This window comes from Lepus europaeus, chromosome 1 (genome assembly GCF_033115175.1).
Source record: "Lepus europaeus isolate LE1 chromosome 1, mLepTim1.pri, whole genome shotgun sequence".
In the NCBI taxonomy this organism is placed as follows: Eukaryota; Metazoa; Chordata; class Mammalia; order Lagomorpha; family Leporidae; genus Lepus; species Lepus europaeus.
Genome location: NC_084827.1, coordinates 107,754,856 through 107,778,680, shown reverse-complemented (window position 1 = coordinate 107,778,680; position 23,825 = coordinate 107,754,856). Strand labels below are relative to the sequence as shown.

General features: G+C 35.1%; 1 protein-coding gene across 13 annotated transcripts in view; it reads left to right on the top strand.

Annotated features, from left to right (window-relative positions):
* The window catches only part of LOC133766378 (sodium channel protein type 3 subunit alpha), a 79,904-nt gene that overhangs the window by 41,937 nt on the left and 14,142 nt on the right, over positions 1–23,825 (top strand). For all 13 annotated transcript variants that reach the window (XM_062200100.1, XM_062200087.1, XM_062200073.1 and 10 more), the window contains 4 exons: positions 1,259–1,729; positions 13,663–13,783; positions 15,045–15,199; positions 15,943–16,116. In XM_062200100.1, the coding sequence (XP_062056084.1) occupies positions 1,259–1,729; positions 13,663–13,783; positions 15,045–15,199; positions 15,943–16,116 (921 nt within the window). The remainder of the gene's footprint in view (positions 1–1,258; positions 1,730–13,662; positions 13,784–15,044; positions 15,200–15,942; positions 16,117–23,825) is intronic.

Below are 23,825 nucleotides of genomic sequence, written 5' to 3'. Positions count from 1 at the left end.
TTTATTGTGAACTACAATTATGCAAGCATCCTGAAAGGAAACTAAATATATTCTTCCATGAACTTGCTTTAGTAAAGGAAATAAATGATTAAATTTGCATTATTCATAAGTATGTCACTGGCAAGATTGAAAAGACTTACTTTTACCCGTGACTTAAAAGTACGAATGTAAAAACACAGTTTGTATATTTATGTGTTTTAATGCTTAAATTTCTCAGTCATGTGTGGGCAAAGTGTTTATGCAGTCATACTGGGCCTTCCCTCTGAAAAGGACATTTTAAATGTGATTGGAGAAAGGAATGCCAGTGGGATCCCTGTAAACATGTAATTTTTTCTCAGAATAGTAAATTAAGGGAGATCTAGATTTTGAACAAGCTCCAATACAGAAATAAGGAACAAACGGGGGTTCTTGCTTTGTTTTTGTTTTCCTATTCTGTAACATACACGGAAACTCAAGAGCCACATTTCAAGCTAAAAATATTTCAATAAATACATTTCCTTTTTCCACCAGAAGTAATGAATTATTCCTGCATTAGTTTATCACTTAATTGGGTAATTTATCCATGTATCCCATTAGTTTGCTGAGATTTAAGATTACCTCATATTTTCTTCATTAAAAAAGGAAAAAGTAATTTACATTATATGGGTCTAGCCTAAACCTTGGTATAATTTTAGATTCTCTTCCATCTGTTGAGCTTTTTGAACACATAAATTTCACAGTATATTTGATGGGAAATGTGTTAAACCTTACATAATTTGTATTTAGAAATTTCTACTGTTATATGGAAGGAGATTGTATTTCAAGTGTAATTGCTTTTTGCACTTATCTGTAGGCTTTTAACTAACTGAATTCATTATTTACCAACATGAAATACAAACTGTATGATGAAGTATAAGAAAGATGAATGTGCCTTTTTTTCCCTCAGTAGCAAAAAGTATAAATGAAGGATTTTGTCTTCACTTGTAAGCCTGAATAGACACAATTTAACTCTTAGAAACTTTGATTTCTAGTTGCCATTTTAGTAGGAAATAAAAGTTGCTTGTTTTTACCATTTTGTCCTTAGAGCAGCTTAGAAGATTATTAGCTTCTCTAAATAGTATGTGGTTTAAACATGTCGTTTGGAATACAGTAAGCATTCAAGGAGCCTTTGTTGAAATAATTTTAGCAAAGATCAGTGAAGTCCCTGTGTATGCTATTATTTTTATGCCTACTTCAGTACTGATACAGATTTGTTTATTTATTTGTTTGTTTGTTTTAGGTGTTGAATCTCTTCCTGGCCTTATTGTTGAGTTCCTTTAGTTCAGATAATCTTGCTGCTACTGATGATGATAATGAAATGAACAATCTCCAGATTGCAGTAGGAAGAATGCAAAAGGGAATTGACTATGTGAAAGATAAGATACAGGAGTGTTTCCGAAAAGCCTTTTTTAGGAAGTCAAAGGTTCTAGAAATCCATGAAGGCAACAAAATAGACAGCTGCATTTCCAATAATACTGGAATTGAAATAAGCAAAGAGCTTAATTATCTTAAAGATGGAAATGGAACCACCAGTGGTGTAGGCACTGGAAGTAGTGTTGAGAAGTATGTAATCGATGAAAATGATTACATGTCATTCATAAACAACCCCAGCCTCACTGTAACAGTGCCAATTGCTGTTGGAGAATCTGACTTTGAAAACTTAAATACTGAAGAGTTCAGCAGTGAGTCAGAACTAGAAGAAAGCAAAGAGGTAAGAAAACTTTTAAGTTTTTTTAGTGTGAGAAGCACACACTATGGTCTCGCAGTATTTTGCTCTGTTTATGTGCTTTTTTACAAAGTGGTATTGCAAGCCACATGTGACACTGGAAAATCATGAGAAACTGGAATGTCTAGTTATAGATATTCAGGTGTCCACAGGAAATAATCATTCTTAATAATCAGTATGTTCATTTTCTTACAACTAAAATCTGTTTTAAGAATTAGACTCCGAAAGAAGAGATATTATTTAACACATTTTACTCTATACTACATTATGTTCTGTAGTGAAATCTATTTTAGTGATAATTGCCAAAGTCTTGTCTCTTTAATCCAATTATGTTCTGGAATGAAATTTTTTGATGTGGATAGTTTGTGTATATTTTTCATGTCGGAAAGATTTATTCATTGTGATAGAATGTTTAATTTTTGGAAGTATTATATATATTAAGAAGGTCCAGGTAGAACTGCTGGTAATTTTCCCAATAAAGGTTGAATAAATCTATAAAATCTTTCATATAAACTTGGAAATACGAAGAACTACCTTGAAAAGTATTGTGGTTAAAGTGCAGGTAAGAAACATACTCTGACTGTCATAAAATTAGTTTTTTGAAAACAAGTTAAGAAAAGAAAGAAGAAGAAAGGAAACTGTTTCTACTGTAGGATAAGAATTCACAGTATCTTTGATAGTAGTTTCAGGACACTAATTCCTCATTTCTGTGTTGTGAGAATAAGGTTAAAATATTTTGCTACGATTTATGTATGGGCTTCTACTATACCAGTGGGTCATAAGTCTTGCAGACGTGGAGTTGTGACAGACGCTTTAGCTTGAGGCTATGATGTTGATACCATGAGAATCAGACCAATGATGTCTGATTTTGTGAGCATATTTTGGAACATTTTTTTTTAACTTTTATTTAATGAATATAAATTTCCAAAGTACAGCTTATGGGTTACGATGGCTTCCCCCCTCCTGTAACTTCCCTCCCGCCCGCAACCCTCCCCTCTCCCGCTCCCTCTCCCCTTCCATTCATGTAAGGATTCATTTTCAATTCTCTTTGTACACAGAAGATCAGCTTAGTATATATTAGGTAAAGTTTTCAACATTTTGCCCATATAGCAATACAAAGTGAAAAAAACTACCATTGGATTACTATTCACAATAGCTAAGACCTGGAACCAACCCAAATGCCCATCAACAGTAGACTGGATAAAGAAATTATGGGACATGTACTCCATAGAATACTATACAGCAGTAAGGAACAATGAAACCCAGTCATTTGAAACAAGATGGAGGGATCTGGAAAACATCATGCTGAGTGAATTAAGCCAGTCCCAAAGAGACAAATATCATTTGTTTTCCCTGATCGGCGACAACTAACTGAGCACCAATGGGGAAACCTGCTGAAATGAAATGAAAAAAATAACAACTTGGAACATTTTTTTAGTGAATATACCAACAGAATTCAATCTGAAATCCTTTTAATAGTAAGTAGAGGACAATGTTACAACTCACAGCTTCCTGATTTTTTTTCAGGCATTTTTGAGCTGCTAAAATATATTCTAATATAAATTTGAAAATATTTTGCGAAGGTAAAAATACATACAAAATGAAACAGTAACATTTATTCTGAAGCCCACTCAAAAGCTGCTTAGTGATTTCAATTCTAATTTATTTTGCTCATTCTGGTAAACTAAGAATTCAATTCTTAGTATTTTTCATTACCTGACATTGATTTACTTAAGGGAAACATCAGTTATTTAACAAGAGTTTATTAAGCACAGTTTGTGAACTTGGCATTCTTATGAATGTGAGGGAATAGGCGGAGTTTAGAAAGCACTGTGCACCATGATTCCCATTCAAGGAAATCTCAACATGTTAGAAAAAGAGAACACTAACTCACAAAACCACTAAAGATCTGTTAAAAAGTTTAATCCTCCAGGACAGCAGATAGGTCTGTAGGTGTGAAAACAGAAAGAGTAGTTGCTAAAGAGGGCAGATGAAAATGAAGTGTGTCTCAGTGTTTGGATAAAATATGGATGAACAGAAAGCAAAAAGCTGAAACCCACTGAAGGAAAACCAGTATTGAGAGTGAAGTCAGTATTTAGATGAAGAAGTGAAGCAATCAGCAGAAATAAAATATTGGTTTAGAAGTTAATGGAGACTATATTTGGGTGGGCAAGATAATTTCAGATTGTAAAATTTATTTTTAATTTTTATTTATTAATTTTGTTTATTTTAAAGGCAGAGAGACAAGCAGACAGAGATCTTTCATCCACTGGTTCACTCCCCATATACTCACAACAGCTGGGGCTGGGCCAAGCCAAAGCTAGGAACCAGGGACATAACCTGGGTCTCACATGTTGGTGGCAGGGATCCAGTTACCATCATTGGTGCTTCCAAGGGTGTACACCAGCAGGAAGCTGGAGTCAGTGGAGCCACCATATTCAAATTTAGCGCGTTGATATGGGATGTGGGCATCTCCAAGCTGTGTCTTTACAGCTATGCTAAACACCTGCCAAAGGATTAACAAGTTTTGAATCAGAGTTTGGAATTAGTGGCATAGTCAGTATCGAGCTACTGTCTACTCTGAGGCAGGGGTAAGCAATGAAAGCTATATTTTAGGGACATTTATTTGATATTAAACATCACAACAGCTTCAAGTGAGAGATGTGAAATTATTGTAGTAAATGTAGTAATAATCATTTGATACCAATTAGGTGATGAAATTTCGGGCTAGAGCAATATGTAAAAGGAGCTGAGAGTAACTGGAAATTTGATAATCCTAGTAAAGTATCTGAGAAGTTTGAAAAAAGGTAATGTGACTTACTGAGATGGTCTTTCCAAAACGGTTAGCAGATTTATGTGGGAAGAATTTAAATGGGAATACTGAATTATAAGCGACAGTGTTGGGAACCAGAGCCTTGATAAGAGGTCAGGGTTAAAACTAGATTTGATAATGCGGATTCTCTTAAAAAAAAAAAAAAAAAAGAGGAGCTCACCAAGGAAGTAATTATAAAGTGAAAATATGAGAAGACTTAAGACAAAATAGCAAGTATAGCTAAGATCAGGAAAAGGTGGGAAATCCTGAGAAGGAGAGACACTTTTGGGAGACTTATTAGTTTTACAGCAAGTTAATATCTCATTTTTCTTCAACTAGTTTGTTTCCAAAATACTTACAGAACTTTTAAATAGCCAGAGATATCTCAAATGACTGCCTAGAAGAATACTGCATCATCATCATATCATTGTCACATCTTTTTAATGGCTGAAATATCCTAAATTTGGATTAATGAGATATAGGCTGGGCCAGGGAATTCAATCCAGACCTCCTAAGCGGCTGTCCAGAGACCCAACAGGAATCATCACCGCTGCCTCTCAGGGTGCACATTAGTAGGAAGCTGGACTCAGAAGTGGAGCCGAGTTGAACCTAGGCTCTCTGCTATAGGACACAGCTCTCTTAAGTTCTATGCTAAACGTCCATCTTTATTGCTTATATATTCAAAAGTATTCTATCCTCTTTCAAGCTATTGTGAATACCTGGAATCCAATTCCAGAATATGATGCAGTTGTTTAAAATGTACAGATATGTCACTGGAAAAATCATCAAAGTAATGTAAAATTATGTCTTTATAAAGCTAGGAAAATATTTCAAATTATTTCAAATTATCTTCAATGGTAATATTAACTTCAATAATAAATTTTATGTGGATGATTTGATAAAATTACTACTAGCAAATTCCAAAAAGTAATAGGACAATTCTCATATATGCTCACAACAAGATAAAAAGTATGATTTTATAAAAAAAAAAAAGCAAAAGTTTTCATGTTCTAACATCATAGAGCAGACTTAGGAAACTCAAAGCAGTTTTGATATGAAATTTTTTGAAAACTGCTGATATTAAACACTGGTCACATTTCAGATGTGTTTTTTTTTTAAAGTTATTACAGATGTGCACACACATAAATGCACATTAAAATTAACATAGCCATATGGTAGCATTTTCATTCATACTTCTTGGCTTTGTTTTTCTGTTTGTTTGTTTGTTTTTTTTCACCAAAAGTTGCAAAAGAACATTAAGCTGTGCTTTGGAGGGTGCAGAACACCTATTTCTTTGCTAATAAGTAAGCAATCCATATAGGTTAAATATGCTAGATTTACTCATTTCTTGCTTAAAAACTGTACAAAATTTCTGCTTTAAGAGGAGATAATGAATTATTCATTAACTTCGGTCTTATTTAAAAACCATACCTAATCTATTCCTTCTATTTTCATAATGAAGTATGACTGGCTGGTGCAGTAAGGGAGAAATGAACTCTAGAAGATTGTTAGAGACAGAAAGATGAATTGTGTTATTGTGTGCGTATTATATTTGTATAAATACATTGCTCTAAAAGAAACAGGCAAATATGCAAATAAGCATAAGCTTTTCAATGAAAAACTGTAAGAGAACTAAAGGCTTGCATTTTAAAATAGCGATTATTTTTATCTTGGAAAAAATTGAAACTATAAAAATTTTGCAACAGGCTTTAAATGTAGACTTGTATTTTTATATTTTTAAAGTTCATGTAATCATGATTTCTTCAAACTTTCATGTAACTATCGATTTTTCTCATAATTTAACCTTTAAAAGAGTACTGGTGTGTCTTCCTTGAGTGAAGGCTATAGAATGAATGCTTTAACGATCATATTTGAAGTTGAATTCCAAACACAATCTATCAATATCCTACCGTGACCTTCACTGCTTACCATTCTTACTTCTCACAGGGGTAAAATCAAGCTGGAGCCATCAAGAACGCAGCTCTGGTGTTTTTTAACCAGACAGAGGCTCGTGCCACCACTTTTACCCAGGTTACCCAAGCAAGCTTTCCATGTGCAATCACTTTCTAAGTGAACTTCGATTGGCCTGCATGCTACTCAGCTATGATCCTTCCCCTGCCGTGGCAAGGAAGTGCTAGTCTCGCCCAGCTGCTCTCTGCTGAATCGTGACACATCACAGCATGGTCAGGCGAGACGGGCAGTCCCAGTATTAAATAATTCTGCTAGTGAATTTTCTAGTTTAGACTTTTAGACTTTTAAAAGCAATGACTGCATGCTCTACAGGATTTACGATACCTGTTTTAAAACATGATAGGAATGTTTAAGGTTCAATATAGACAAGGACTTTAAGAGAGCATGCATTTTTTTTTATTTCTCTGCTTTTATTTCATTAACAAGACCACAACCTCCTTGTTGATGATTCAGCCCTTATAAGTAAATTATATTACCACAATGAGCCTCACAGGTTTTTTCCTCTGATAGTACTGCCACTTTCAGATCATTATATTCAGATCCTTGAATCTACTTGTCAATCTGTCTAATCTGTGTGCTCCGGATGGAGATGTTTGCTTTCATGTTCCTGGAGAAAGGCTCTGGAAAAAAAAAAAATGTGTAGGATGATTATGAGTTTTTGGAGCTGAAGGGCCATAGTCTGTATATGCATTTGGGTGCCACATATCTTGTGTTGTCATGTGGATTAGGGAAGTTGTTAACTCAGGGGTCTGCAAAATCGTAGTGATCACTGTAAAGTAAGAGAAGAGAAACACGATGTGGATGAAAAATTCACTGCATCTTGATCATTGAGTAATTGGTCCAGGGTGCCCACTTTTGATTTAGAATTTTCCTGAATTACATTAATTCTTCCCTAAATGTTCTACCCAAAACTAAACAAGCAAAACAAGAGACTTAGAAAAGCTACACTTTTGGTTACTTATTACTTATAGTTTTAGGAAGAGGAAAGGGTTTCTCCCAAGAAGACTGTAGGCTTGAGGATTAACTGAGCCTTTAGTTTATTCTTTGACTCTACTTTATCCTGTTGGTATCACTGCTTATTGATTTCTCAGCCAATGTTTGTGTTCTGCGAAGGAAATGATGAAGAAAAAGTGAAAAGTACAATCATATTGGCAGTTTCCAAGGATATTGGTGACAAAGGATATCGAATTAGAGTCTAGGGTTACCTATAGGGTTAATTTTCACAATGTGTTCTTTTCTCGGTATAATTGAGAATCAGCCATATGGTATAACAAATTCAGAAATAAAACTACTGTTGAAAAATGGGGAAAATGCAATCCTTGTTGATTTATGCAATTTTTTCTTGCGTTGTTTTGGGAGGAAAGCAAAATGTTAGTCATTGAAGAAAATCTGGCTCATTTTTGCTTCACTAGCAGAAAAGAATTACTTGGTACTGGAAGGTTACATTTTATACCATGTTTATCCCAGGGTAGCTTCCTTTGCAAAGGCTTTCTGGAATCTTTGAAAGTAGATGCTTGACTCGGGTCTGAGCATGTGCCCTTCTAGGAAAGGTGCTGTGCTGTGTTTTTAGATTTTGGACAGCAATGGAGAATCACTACAGCTTTAAATTTCTCTGTGATGCTGAAAGGTTGTGAAATTGAGCTTGAGGAGATTTTTATGAGGCACAGACCAGTTCAGATGGGAATTTTTGCATCTCTTATAAATTGCCCTTTGCTTTTCCCTTGATGATACTCTTCAACCCTACTATTCAACTACCACGTAATTATTTTTGTTTTACATATCATGTTCTTATTGAGGCTATTTTAAAATAAAGGGAGCACTAGGGGTATTGCACACTTAATACATGTCAAAGCAAAACCAGTGGCTGGGGATTCATATTTTTAGCCATAGTATAAATGTTCAGAAAAAAAAAGCTATGGGTTTTAGTCTTGCTCTCCTTGCCTTGTACAAGTAATTAATGGCCTCACTTTGTGACTGCCTGTTCTTCAATTGAAATATTATGAGTCAAGATATGAATATGCATATCCAAAAAATCAGACTAAGGCCCTGGTAGGATGAGTGATCAAAAATGTTTCCTCTTCTATCAGCAAGACAAAAATCCAGACTATCTGAGAGCAACGGTTAGATTTTAAAGGCAATCTGTAATGGCTGAATCTTTTATTTTGTCTATTTAATCATACAGCAGTTTGTGAGAGTCAAACATTTGACAGCTGACTGAAAATATGTGAAATGTGAGCGCATTTCAGTGGAAGTAGGCCAGTTGCGAACATTCTCTTCTATCTCTGAGTTAAATTTCATTACTTAATTGGATAAAAATCAAAGCGATATTCATCACAAGGGGGAATTTCTATATAAGGTCATGTTATTGGTGGGGCGGGGAATGGTCTCATGGCCTATTTGGGTGTTAATTCTGTCCTTTTGATCTTGAATGAACCCATTCCTCTAAGGGGTATTTATAGTGATGCCTCTCGAACATTTCACGTTCAGGTACCATGTCTTGAGGACATGGTGCTTGGACAAATGTGCAGCTTCCACAGCATTGCGCCGGGCTTCTGCTACAGCCAGGCATGTTTTCTGTGGCTGAATTAGGCCTGGAGAATGTTGCATCTTACAACCTGCTTTCCAGCGTGCATTTGTAGAGCATAAGTCATCATCCTTCTGTAGACTCAGTACTTTCTACAAGGGATGGAAGAATCTTTTAAGTGCCATATTGAAGGGGTAGGGAGAAAATAGTACAAGAAAACAAGTTTGAACTTGTACTATGTTATGTGGCTTTATATGGAAGCTTTATATTGTTGTGTCTGTATTTCCAATTGTGTTTTTTTGAGCTACTTCAAAACAAGTATTAATTTTAGTTAATTAGTATGATCATTAAGTTCCTTAATATTGATAAATTTCATTTCAGGTTTCTTTGCTTTGTTTTTTTATATCATTGTAGTATCACAGCTATGGCAATATAAACAAAGTAAGTTATTCTTTGTATTTTTCTTCAATCACTTGCTTTTAAATTAGTTACATGCTTTAAAATCAATTTGGAAGTCATTTTGAAATAGCTATGACTACATATATCACAAACTACCTACTAGTAGAATATGAATGGCAAATTAATTACAAAATGTTTCATTTATTAACATTATATAAATGTACAAAATTTAAGATGATTAGTTTTCTAGGGTACAAATTAGTGATTTAAAAATATAGCAGTAAATATCTTTATGCATCCAGTGACTAAAATGTATCAGACAATAATATATCATAAATTGGTAAGTTTGTATAATTTAATAAGAACTCAATTCGAGCTTTAATTTATTGATGTATATAAGTTAATAACATGAAATTTTATGAAGTTGATACAATATTTTTATAACTTTGTACAAGGAAGCATATAGTGTACTTTCCTGTGATAAATGTGGCCTGGGTTTTTGTAGTGTCATTTCTGACTATTAAGAATAAAATGTGAATAAGCCTGATTCTGTAACTCAAGAGAGTTGATCTTATGTTGACTTTCACAAGGAAGGAACTAAAGCGAATATTAGCCTACTGTCATCTGAGCTTTGGTTCATGAGGGCCATCTGGGGCTTATAAACAGTGCCCACAAGTCCTCTTCTGAGGAGCTCTTCAGAGCCTACGTTAAAAATCTTATCCCTACACTTAGAGAGACTGTGGTTAAGAGTGAAGGAATTCTTCACGTAAAAGCGTTCTGCTTCCGGGAGAAGAGCAGAACAGGGACAGGATTCTTTCCTAAGAGATAGGCTGTGTTTCATAATGCCAGACAGATAGAGGTACACTAACATGTCTCTCTGTATCATAAGATGAATGAATGCAGAGTATACAGGAGTACTTCAAATATTGAGATCATTAATATGCAAGCATGTTAACCAATTCACAAGTGTTTATAATCTGAATATCATACCAGTAACAAATATAATATCCAGAAATCCTTACTTGGTAAACAGTTGATACAATTGATATTTAGGCTAGTGGTTATAATTATTTGTGCTCTGAAGTGTTGTTTCAAATAAGTATTTGTATAATATATGATACCTTAAAATATAGGGGAGATAATTATAATATGAAAAATTAAATAATTCATAATTATATTAACAGTGCTAAAATAAGAAATGAAGGGTGAGTATATTTTCTGAAGTTTTCAAGTGAGCAAGTATATGTGTATAAGTGTATATACTTATTATTTACTTTCCTCATATTTCATTATTAAACACCTACAGTACTTTAGAGAAACATTTTAGCAATATGTTTTTATCACTAAAATGTTATTAATTAAATAATTCAATTATATTTTCTAGCATAATTATTTAGACTTCTGTCAAGGCCATGATTGTGTTTTCTATAAATATGAAGATAGGAAATTGTCTAAACACTATATTTAATTCTCTCCATGAAAGTAACATAAAATGCAATCATTCATTTATTCATGTTTCATGAACTCAACATCACTATTAGAATATAGCCTATGCTTTGTGATATATTGGATCTTTTGGTATATATATATGTATGTATATTGTGTGCTTGGTATATTTGTGTGTACATTTATGAATATATATATATGTATTTATGAGAATATTCGGTCAAAGAAAACAAGTGTAAAGGATTAAATGTTCTATAAAATTTAGCATGAAGAAATCATGCAAGGAACAAAGGCTTCATGGAGAAGGTGGACCATGACCAGGCTCAGAAAAAATTATTGAAATTAATTACCCGAAAAGAAGAGACATGAAGCTATTTGTAATTAACTTCAAAATAATTTAATTTCTTGTCGTGTCTGCCATGGATATTATTGCTGTCACTCATCAAATACCAGCCTAACCTGTAAACTACCAGTGAAATTGGAAGGAAGGTATTAGCTGTTGAGAGAAAATAGTTGCCAATTATTTTCTTTCTTTTTACAGTATCTTTGAAAGATAATGGAATGGGAAGGGGTTCCAAATTAATTAATTGTTATTTATTTTTAATATTTTTTATTAATAAAGGCAGCTTGGCAGAAAAGGAGAGATCTTCCATCTGCCAATTCACTCTACAAATGGCCATAGCAGATGGGGCTGGACTAGGTGAATCCATGAGCCCAGAACTCCAGCTGGATCTCTCACATGGGTGGCAGGGACCCAAGCACCAAAGCCATCTTCAGTTGCCTTCCCAGGAGCATTTACAGCAAGCTGGATCAAAAACAGAGTGGCCAAGGCTTGAATCAGTGCTCCATTATTGGATGCCAGTGCTGTAAGCAGCGGCTTAACCTGCTGTAAACAGCACTGGTCCCAGTTAATCAATCTGAGAGGCAGAGAGAGGGATACATAGAGGGAGTTATCATTCGTTGACTCCCTCCTCAAATGCCCGGGGCAGCTGGGAAGTCAGGAGATGGGAACTCAATCCAGGTTTTCCACATGGGTGGCAGGAACGCAATTACTTCAGCCAATATTACTGCCTCCCAGGGTCTGCATAAGGAGAAAGATGGAGGCAGGAGCCAGAACTGGGAATGGAATCCAGATACTCCCATGTGGAATCATGCGTATTAACCAATTGGCTGAATGCCCACTCCCACTATTTACAGAACCTGCTACAGTTCTTCATAGCAAAGCTTTCCTGGCCCTTCTTGAAAGAATAAGGATTTCATGGTTATCAGAAGCAGAAAACTCTTCATGAAGAAAATACATCGGTACTCCCCTCCTCTCCAAAATATAGAAGAATGTAATGATAAAAGGTCTTGTACCATAATGATCCTAAGGACCATCATCCAAAAATGGTGGCTAGTTTCCCTCTTTAGTAAGCTCCAGTCTAGGACATACTGTATCACAGAATTATATTTTGACTTGGAGTTATTTCATAGCATATATACTTGAACATGGTTAATGTCCCCTCCCAAGAAATACATAGAAAGTGCAATCTGGATACCACTCTTGACTAAGTTCACAATCTAAAATATTAAATTACATTTGTATTATTACTTATGTAAATTAGGAATCTTGAGTCAGTTTCCCTAAGTGTGATCTGCATTTACAGAATTGTTGTCTTTTCTTTTAATAACACATTAACTCTTTCAGAAGGCTAGGGCAAAGTGACCCTAAGAGTTAGCTATAAAAATTAATGAGGACTCTGAAACCAATAACATGTCCATGTGCTGTTCTTTCATCTTAAAAGCTTTACAGTATCGAAGTTGTGCTGTATGTTATGTCATCACATCAGTTTCATACACATTGAACATTCATAATGTCTTTCCAAGTAATTGCACAGAACTTATTAGATATTTATTCTTGTAACATTAAAGTAGCTCTGCTAGCCATATGGCATGTCACAGTGATTGATTTAAAGGAAAAAGTCCCCGCCTGATCACATGTTGAACTCAGAATGTGCTCCTAATGAAAGTCTATTCAGATTCTGGACAATGCCATTTGGGAAGAAATTTCCATTTCATTTAGAATTCTTTGGCAAGTATTGAATTCATTTATGCAGTTCAAGAGAGAGGGATGGAGATGAGAGAGAGAGAGAGAGAGACAGAGAGAGAGAGAGATGAGAGATCCATCATTTTTTCCCAGTAAAGTCAGAAGAAAGTTATATAAGCCAGAGAAAAATATAGCTCAAAGTTGAAATATAATGACTGTGACTAATGTTAATTTGCTGCTCTTCCTTTCTAAAATTACAGAAACATGGACAGTACTTAGAAACAACTGGTAATGTTCTTTGCCCTCTGAAAATTTCCATCTGGAAAAGAGGAAATGACTATTTTATTCAATGCATTTTAATTGATATAATCATTAGGAGGTGTCAGCATACCAAACTTTGACCAAACTATTTTTGGTTTGGCCTGCATCATAATGTGTTTGATTATTTTCCTATGGCATTCATATACAAATGGATATCACAACACAAGCTGATCAGTATAATCTGTCCTTTCCAAGTCAGCCATATCAAATGCTGTCTAACCTTTTTTATCTGAGTAGTTGTCATATTGTTTTGAATAGCAGGACTTTAATTATGTTAAATTACTAATACATAATTATCAATAATATCAATAGAATCAAATGTTATCACTACCACTTTTTCACAGTATGACAGAATGTTTCCAATTAGTTGAATAAAAGGGGTGAAAAATCACATCTCTTAAATGGGATTCTGTTTCTAGAAATTAAATGCAACTAGCTCATCTGAAGGAAGCACAGTTGATGTTGCTCCACCCCGGGAAGGTGAACAAGCTGAAATTGAACCTGAGGAAGACCTTAAACCAGAGGCTTGTTTTACTGAAGGTAAACAAAATCAAATATGATTCAACACAATCACTCCTCTTTTTCATGGCTGAACAGACAAGGGTGTTTCAGAAAATTCATGGAAAATGGAATAAAAAGATGTTTATTTTGGTGCAAAGCTTTGAAATCTATGCAGTTTTTTTTCATAGCATACATTTTCCACAAATATTTGAAGTACCCTCACTACTCATTTGAAGGAAATAGTTAAAAGAAATGGTAAAGGAATATTTACATTGTTTTCTGCTTTTCTTCCAAAGAATTTATTTATATTTCTGGATTATATTATAACAATGACTATGCCTGGCCAAATAGGATGATGTGAAATGTCTTTTTCTCTCACCCTCCAGAATCTGAGAAAGCTGTTCTTACAGGATTACAGATTGCAGATTACAGATTCAGGAATGTTATGCCTTTGATAACTCAATCTCTTCATTGTCAGTGGTGTGCTGATTTACAGATGCTTCAATCATTATATCCCAGCCCATGCTGTCACTCTGAGCTGTGGTCAGAGCTATTGTGAGACCTAGCTGCATTGGAGAGCCCTGGCTGGCAGGGAACACCTTAGTTGTTTTCACAGCACAGTGTTTGGCACACAAATCAAGAAAGAAAGATTTATTGATTCAGTGTGATTGGATTTGAACTGATGAGTAGTATTTCAGAGAGTGAGAGCAGAAGAATACATGGACTTTAGAAATACCATGAAGACTGGGGGTAGAGGGGGAAAAGAAATGAGATAATGACCGATGGGTCATATGTGTAAGAAGAGAACCGAGACTGAAAATGAATTAGCTTGGAAAAACTGATAGTGGCTAATACCTGAGAAGACAACAGGATTTTCTATGCATGAAAAGAACATGGTAAAACAACCAAGGATAATATAAAAATATGAATCAACAATTCGGACCAGGTACTTTTCTTCCCAACTTGAAAGATGCACCTGGACCCTACTTCTGTCAGTGTCTTTGAGGCAAAGAGATCCTGACTGGTATCAAAGAATGAAAACATTTTTACTCAAGTAAATATGATTAAAATAAAAGTAGTTCCTTGAATTCTAAGTAGTTTTCTGAATATATAAGTCTGAGAAGTATCCATTATACAGGATGAATACTGAAGATAACTACAGAATGAAGTACCCAGCTAGCTTATAAAATGATGAACCAAGACTGGAAACAAAAGGGGGCAAGAAAGTTTATCTTCTATTCCTCTCATTTAAGATTAAAATACATCTTTCTAATGGATTATCTTTAATGTTGTCTTTCAGGATGTATTAAAAAGTTTCCATTCTGTCAAGTAAGTACAGAAGAAGGGAAGGGGAAGATCTGGTGGAATCTTCGGAAAACTTGCTACAGTATTGTTGAACACAACTGGTTTGAGACTTTCATTGTCTTCATGATCCTGCTCAGTAGTGGTGCTTTGGTGAGTGAAATGCATATTAGCAAGAATCAGTTTCTAGTTGAACAGCTCAGTCTCCAAAAACTCCCAGAAGCATACACTAAGTTTAGAAAACAAAACAGGAGGTATATCTGTGCCTTGCAGAGCATGGCACCCAGGAATTAACTTTACAAAATCTGGTACAAAATAAATCAAGACCATGAAACAGACAGATGGAATTTCTCATTTGGTGTTTATTTAACAGATGTTTTCCTCACTGAGACAACCAGAGACATTTTGTAACTATGTTACCTTCCCTGTCAAACATTATCCAGTTTTCCCTAATAATCACATTAACATTTATAAACTGAAAATGTATTTTGTTTTCTTCATGTATAATCAACTTATTTTTTCAAAATAAGCCAGATCATTCAGGAAATCATACAAAGTAATAATGGAATAAGCCAACTCTATCCCTCATTCACAGAACATTTAGTTATTTTCTCAGTTTATAATACATCATTAAAACCATGTCTTTGCCACAGTAACTGAGACAGAGACTTAGGAGTGAGAACTAAGGAAGACAGAATTTACTGAATGAATAAAGACACTCACATTTCCCTGTCATCATGTTCCCAGTTTGTTTTGGTCTAGATACTTCCTGATGTTTGATGCTTAGAAGATATTAGCTAATACTTACCAAGTCATTTACTTCTTATACTAAGCTATCTTTTCAAATATTTATGGAAGGCAAACCATTCCAGTAAAATAATCTATTCTTGATACAGGCTTTTGAAGATATATATATTGAACAGCGAAAGACTATCAAAACCATGCTAGAATATGCTGACAAGGTCTTTACTTACATATTCATTTTGGAAATGCTTCTCAAATGGGTAGCTTATGGATTTCAAACCTATTTCACTAATGCCTGGTGCTGGCTGGATTTCTTGATCGTTGATGTAAGTATCTTGAATGAATTTTAAGAAACTGTTTTTGAAAGAGGTAAACTTGACCCTTCATATATTTTCTGTGATTAAAACCTTGACTTTGAAACATAGCTTTATTAATGCTGACACAATTACACAGTTATTTTAACACACACACACAATAAAAGTGGACATTTGGCTTAGGAGTTAAGACAATGCTTGGTGGGGAGGCATCATTGTGATGGAACCAGGTTAAGCTGCTGCCTGCGATGCTGGAATCCCATATGGGTGCCAACTCAAGCCCTGACTGCTCCCCTTCTGATCCAGCTCCCTGCTGGTGCAACCCGAAAAGAAGACAGAAGATAGCCCAAGTCTTTGGACCCCTGCACCAACATGGGATCCTGGATCCTGACTATGGCCTGGACCAACCATTGTGGCCATTTAGGGAATGAACCACCAGATGGGGGATTTCTCTGAGTATATCTCACTCTCTCTGTAATTCTACCAAATAAATAAATCTTAAAAAAATAAAAAAGACACTGCTTGGGATGCCCATATCCTCTATCACAGTGTCTGGGTTTGAATCCTGGCTCTACTTCTGATTCCAGATTCCTGCTAATGTGCTTCCTGAATCATACCAGGTGACTGCTGAAGTACTTGCATCCCTGACACATAGAAAACCCAGGCTGAGTTCCAGGTTCCAGGCTTTGGCCTAGCACAGCCCTAGCTATTTCAGGTATTTAGAGTGGAACCAGTGATGGAAGATTTCTCTCTCCATCTCTCTGCCCTTCAAATAAATAAAAACAAATAAGTAAAAATTTGAATAAAAAATTGAAAACTAAAAACCACAATAAATACAATGAGAAAAAGCTTACAACCAGTGTTGAGGATGTCCTAAAATTGTGGACATAGCCGTGTTATAGGCAGACAGCTCTTCTGAAAACTGAGGACCCTGAAGTAAGGAGTATCTGAACAACTTCGTGATTGGCAGGCCTCAGCACTAGTTAATGAGCAGTTTCATTAAAGGAAATCCTCAGGAGCAAAAAATCAGGCAAAATTGAGACTGGAAATTATGAGAATTCTACTCGAAGCCCTTGTAGAATGCAGATGACTAAATAATGTTAAATTAACTTAATGGCAGTATTCATTATCCACATACCCATGAAGACAACAAAAATGCATGTTAAATCATAGTTATATATTTCAGTTGCTAATCAGATATTTACCATGTAAAGATTGAGGTGTAGGTCTCTGATTAGTTGAGTTGAGTGGTCCTAGGAACATTGCCAATTATGGAATCTATCTGTTTTGTGCCCTACTTTTTAAATTACAAGTGACGAAGAAGTGTTAGTGCCAAATGACAGTGAACTGGTTCTTTGTAGTCTGTGATAGTCCATTGCACAAGGCTTCACAGCCTACCAACAAAACAAGGTGCTTTAGGCACTATCTCTAGCTGTTTCCTAGCAATCATAAAGCACTTTATTTTTAGCTCTAACATTTGCCAATATGAATCAATGGTTGCTCTATATCTGCAATCATTCTTTTTATCATTTTTAACCAGCCTGAATCTATCTGAATTCTACTCCCTTTCTTCCTTCCTGCACGTATTTATAATTAGATAACCAAAATGTGTTTAACCCTTTGAGTTGATTTGAAATCTGCTGCCAAGTTTCTTTTAATAGATCAGAAATTACTTCCAGTTTCCATGACTGGCCTTTCATGAATAATAGAGAGGATTCTCAATTTTATCCTAAAAGGAAGTTCAATATGCTCATATTCTGCAGCTGGAATGGGTCATAAGGAATATCTAGACTGTATTCTAGACATTAGGAAATGGAAGCCTCAGTTTAAATAATTGTTCTGGGATAGTGCAACTACTTAATAATAACACTGACACTAGTGCTCAAACTTCCTGATTCTAAGTTCAGTACTACTGCACCCCTCCATAGATCTGCTGCCTAAATGATCCATTATAAATGCATTAGGAATATTGGACAAATATATCAGGGTCTACGAAGAATTCATAAAAATACATATTATGAAAAAGAACTTATCTGTAGATTTAAAAATTTACACCAAAAATAAGCTTATTTTTAAATTCCATTTTCCTGTGATTTTTTAAAGTTTCACCCCCCCCACACACACACACAGACATATAGATGAAGACTCCAGAAAGTTCATGGATGAAAAATGCGTATCTTGAAAAAATTATACATGGATTTAACAACTTTGTGTATTAAAATAAAATTATCTTTTTGAAATATTATTTATTTATTTGAAAGGCAAAGAGAAAAGAGAGAGATATCTTCATCTGCTGATTCATTCCCCAAATGTCCAGAGTAACCGAAGTTAGGTCAGGCTGATGCTAAGCACCTGGAACCCCCTTCAGGAATCCAAGCATTTAAGCCATCTGCTGCTGCTTGCCCAGGCACATCAGTAGGAAGCTGCATCAGAAGCAGAGTAGCCAGAGTTTGAACTGGCACTTCAATATGCAATGCCAGCTATGCAAGCAGCAGTTGACCCCGCTGCACCACAATGCTAGCCCCAATAAATGTGTCTTCTAATTTCACTTTCCCACACACTTTTTGAGGTGCAATCATATATACATATTTGCTTGTATTTGTGTGTGTGTGTGTGTATGTGGGGCTTTTGGATACAGCATTTATAATCTCCATTTTTTCTTTAAATGATGAAACACCTACTATATTCAATAATCCCCTCTGGTTGAAAAAAAATTCATCATGTATAAAGATCATTTAAAAATGTGATAGATATTCCCAAATTTATATATATTAAATCCATGAAGTTGTATTACTTAAACAAAATAAAAAATCAAAAATGTGATAGAACTTCTCCAGATGTTGACTTATATTTACTACATTGCAAATGTATTTTAATGTACTTTCCCACGTAGAAAATATGATTATAATGCAAAAATATCTTAAGATTAAAGGGATTGTATCATGCTTGTATCCTTAGACACCTAACATAACATGTAAGTATCTATTGAATAATGTTTAAGTGAATGAATGAAAGACTGGTGTCTCAAAAGTTATTTCCCACTGAATGAACCAAAATGAGCAGATTGGACCTGTTTAAGCCATCTGTGTCTATGTAAGTTATTTTATCTTAAATGAGTCAATTTTCTTTTTTCAAAGCAAGAGGTAAACACATAAATTAATATAACTCTAGAAACAACTTGTTCTCAGACCACTGAATCCACCAAGCCAAATAAACAAAAAGTTAAAGCAATTTTTGAAAGTACGAGTAAACATACTTTAAAGGAGCTCAGACCCATAGGGTGTGTTTCTGTAACAAAACTAAATAGACTTAGAAATCTAAAAAATAGAAAATAACACTGCTTTGAAATGTAACTTTAAAAAATAGATCAATGTACTTGAGATATATATATATCTGTAAAAAATGTAATTTCTTCAATTTCCTATCTAAAAGTAAAGCTATATTACAGTGAGCTAACTTTCTAATCTCCTAAAATTAATCACTGATTCATTTAAGGGCTGTATGCTATTGCAGATAAAGGAGATATGTACAAGGCAAAGTAAGCCCTTTATCGGCTAAAATAAGATACAGGCAAAAAGTGATGACAGCTATGAAATCATAGAAGATAATAGGATAGAAAATGGCTTCAGGTGGGGAATAGGAGAAGTGTGTACACTAATGTCCTAGAAAGTGTCTCAGGGTGAATGAAATGAGGAGGCTGTCACTCAGAAATATGAAGGAACAGAGAACAGTCTGGAAGCCTTGGAGTGGAAATGAGTGGAGGAGATTCAAGAAACAGCAATAAAACCGGTGTGCTTGTGTGGGGTGAAACACGACTGAGAGTGATTAAAATTGAGTTCAGAAGGGTACCTACCTTTCTCTGAAGGGAGGAGAGAACTTCCACTTTGACTATGGCCTTGTCGAAATAAGATCGGAGTTGGTGAACTCAAGAGGCTTCCATAGCCTTGGCAGCTCATGACAAAAGCCTCAGGTGATTACTGACATCATAAATAAGAGTGTCAATTGTTAAATCAACAACAGGAGTTACTGTGCACTTACTTCCCATTTAGGATCTTTGTCCTTAATGTGTTATACTATGTGAATTAACAGTAAAACTACTACTCAAACAGTACTCTATACATTGTGTGTTTGTGTGGGTGCAGTTTATTGAAATCTTTACTTAGTATATACTAAGTTGATCTTCTGTATATAAGGATAATTGAAAATGAATCTTGATGAAGAATGGGATGGGAGAGGGAATGGGAGATGGAATGGTTGCGGGTGGGAGAGAGGTTATAGGGGGAACAGCTGCTATAATCCAAAAGTTGTACTTTGGAAATTTATATTTATTAAATAAAAGTTGAAAATAAAAGAAGGGTACCTAGATGCCATGGCAAGAAGTTCTTATTTTATTGTAAGGTATTGTGTATTGCATATACTAGGTAATTTATTACACATGAATTATTATTACAATGGGAAGCTCTTAAGGCAGGATAAGCAGGGATCTGGTCTACTATTTTAACATGAGCTAATGGAAAAAGGAAGACAAAAGAACAGAAGCAGGGAGACTAATTAGGAAGTTGTTTTAATAATCCAGGAGACACTCTGTTTCAGACTAACTGAAAAGACTTACTGATAGATTCGATGTATGGCTAGAGGAGAAGGGAGGATTCCACAAGTTAATATTATTTCACCCTGAACAAATAGTAGAAGGTGGAAATATTGACTGGGTTGGGAGATATTAGATAACAGGTTTGGCAAGGTAGGCAGAGAGTGGGTGCAAGAAAGATGCAGTAGGTTTGAGATTCCTGTTACACATTCAAGAGGAAATGTTGACTTCTATGGAAGACTAAAGCTTAGGAGAGGAAAAAAGGCCTAAAGTAGGAATGTGGGACCATTAAAATATAGATAGCATTTTGAAGCTATGAATGTGTTTTAACTCACCTAGACAGAGAATACAGATTAACAAAGGAGTCTAGAACATAACTGTGGGTACGTTTTAACATTTGGATGTTGGACAATGGAGAGGGAGTAAGTGAATTTGACTAACAAGTGTTAGTTAAAAGGAAAACAATACACATGGCATTAAGGAAGTCCAGAGAAGATAGTTATTTCTTTACAAATGAGGAATGACCAATTTTGTTCAAGATCACAGGGTCAAGTGACATAAGCAAAGTAAAATGGAAGTCATGGGTGTTGTGGATGAGAGATGTCTAATGGAAGTGATGGGAACAAGTATTGCTGGGAAAGACTGAGGAGAGCAGGCAGATGAAGAAATAGACAGCAAGTGTTAACAACTGTTGTTCAAATCGTAGAGAACAACTTAACCCATGCCTCCATCCACCAGAACACTAAACTAGATCACTTTATCAGATTCTATGTAATTCTTTTCTTCTTATCTGAAGGTCAAGAAGATACTATCTTGATATAAAAAACAAAATGTACTATACTACTATTGTGTATGTGTAAAAACTGTGCTGTAGATGCTGCTGTAGATATACATAATCTATAAATATTTATTAAAATTATTTGAAAAAAAGCATGATACCTTATAAGTCCTTATAGATTCTTGCAAAAATTTCATCTCTGAGAAATAATTCACTCTGATTTTTGGAAGAACTGAATTCATTTTTAGTATTATTAATTTACTAATAAGAAAAAAAGTCTCAAACTGTGTTTACAAAAATTATTCTGATTATTTACTTAACCATAAATTTCCATGTAACATTCTTCTACATGGAGACTTTTAGTTTCTAATTCTCTATACCATCATTATCATTCCCATTTTATAGTATATTTGTTCCTAAATTTCCTAATCAGTCTTATGGTGAAATCTGTGCAGCCAAGTTAATGTCATCTTTAGCCTCTCTCTTACATTCCTTATAACCAGTCAGCAAATTCTCCTCCATGTTGCCAAGTAATAAATGAGTTGGAGGTCTCATTTCTTCCTCTTCAACACTACATCAACACCACTGTGAGCACCAAGCAGTAACCTCCAGTCATGGCCTCATCAAATACCACCTTTCAAAGATCCAGATGACCCTTTTTTTTTTTTTTTTTGTTAAAGCCTTCCAGTGGTACATAACTCATCAGCCAGGATTCTAAATGGTGACAGGAAGCACAGATAAGGGTTATCATTTCCAGTGCTAACTACAGCTATCCTTTATCAAGCCATGGATTGTTCTAGGACTTTGATGTGTCTTAATTCATTTAATCATTATTATAAACTGTGAGGCATGTACTATTATTATCCCAATGTTTTATATGAGGAAATTGAGGCACAGAATAGTTACTTAGCTGTCAAGTAACAATGCAACACACATTCATTATGTAAATATGGAGGAAATGATATCTTTAAAAAATAATTAAAACTGAAGATATATTCATAATTCCTATGGAACCCATGGCTTCCAAGGGCCAAACAGTAGTTCCCAATGAGGCACTCGTCAGATTTCACCTATTCATTCCCCTGAGACGAATGCTTAGATCTTTTTCTTATACAAACAATACCACCATGATCAAGATGTTTTCTTTTATAGATTGTAGGCATTATGAATTTTTAAATTATATACAAAGTCAAGGACCAATTGATAAACTGTGAGGGCCTATAGAAAGCATGTCTAAGGCAAAGAGCAGAGAGTTACAAAATCCCCTTCTAAACATATGAACCTCATTTCTGACCGATTTTGCCTGGGAACCACTCATTAGTTCTCCTAGCTACTGGCAACCTTTACTCCATTCCTCTCATGCATCCAAGTTCTTCCATCTCAAATATCCCAGACTCCAGTCTTCACTCTCTGCCAGATCTGCCATGGCAACTTTGCTCACGTCTTTTCTGGGTGCTACATAGTGTGTGTGACATAAGGCGCCTCTCAGGTAAAGTGGGGAGTTGTGTATCTAGAAATCTAAATTTCCAGACAAACAGTGCTAATACAAAAGCTATTTAAACATTTTGGCACTATTAGTAGGAAAATCTCAATTGCACAATATGTTGATGAGGCTTTTGTGGTCTGACTGAAAAACCAACCACATATGGGTTGATGTTTCTATGTTCTGCCCTCTGAAGCCGGTATAGATTTTACTCTTTGAAGTAAAATCTATTCTGTGAATATGTATGTTATTCTGCTCTCCTGCAGAGCTGGAGAAGGGTGAGTGAAGGAACTCAAAAGTGCCCAGGTTTCCTGTGTACAGAATTTCCATTCTTGTTACAGTCCTACCCACTACCCTTGTGTTTTCAAGGTACTTGGTGCCTCCAAGCCCAGAGCCTTTCAAGCATTCAGTGAAAACATCTGACTTGCTCTATACGCACTTGGTTTCTGCTGCTTTTTCTCTGTGCAAAAGTAATTATTCCTGGGCTTTCTATGATCCAGAATTTTTAAAAATGCATCTACTTGTTGTCTATTTTCCCATTCACTCTTCCTGCATTCCTCTGCATTCCTTCTAATAGAATTTCAGTAGGTAGCATAAAAAATACGTAGTTCAATACAAGCAGAATAAAATGAAAGTTTGGAAAAAAATTAGTATGTTCTATTTGGTTAATGATCTTTTACCTACTGATTTGTGGGAGCTGTTTCTATATTAAGGGAATATAATGTTTTGTCACATGAGATATAAATATTTTTCTATTTGGCTTTTGGGATTTTTTGGCACATAGAAGCTTTTCATATTGATGTCACCAAATCTATCAGCTTTTGTCTCCATTCTTGGTTTTCTCATGCCTATGAAGACCTTCCCACATCAAG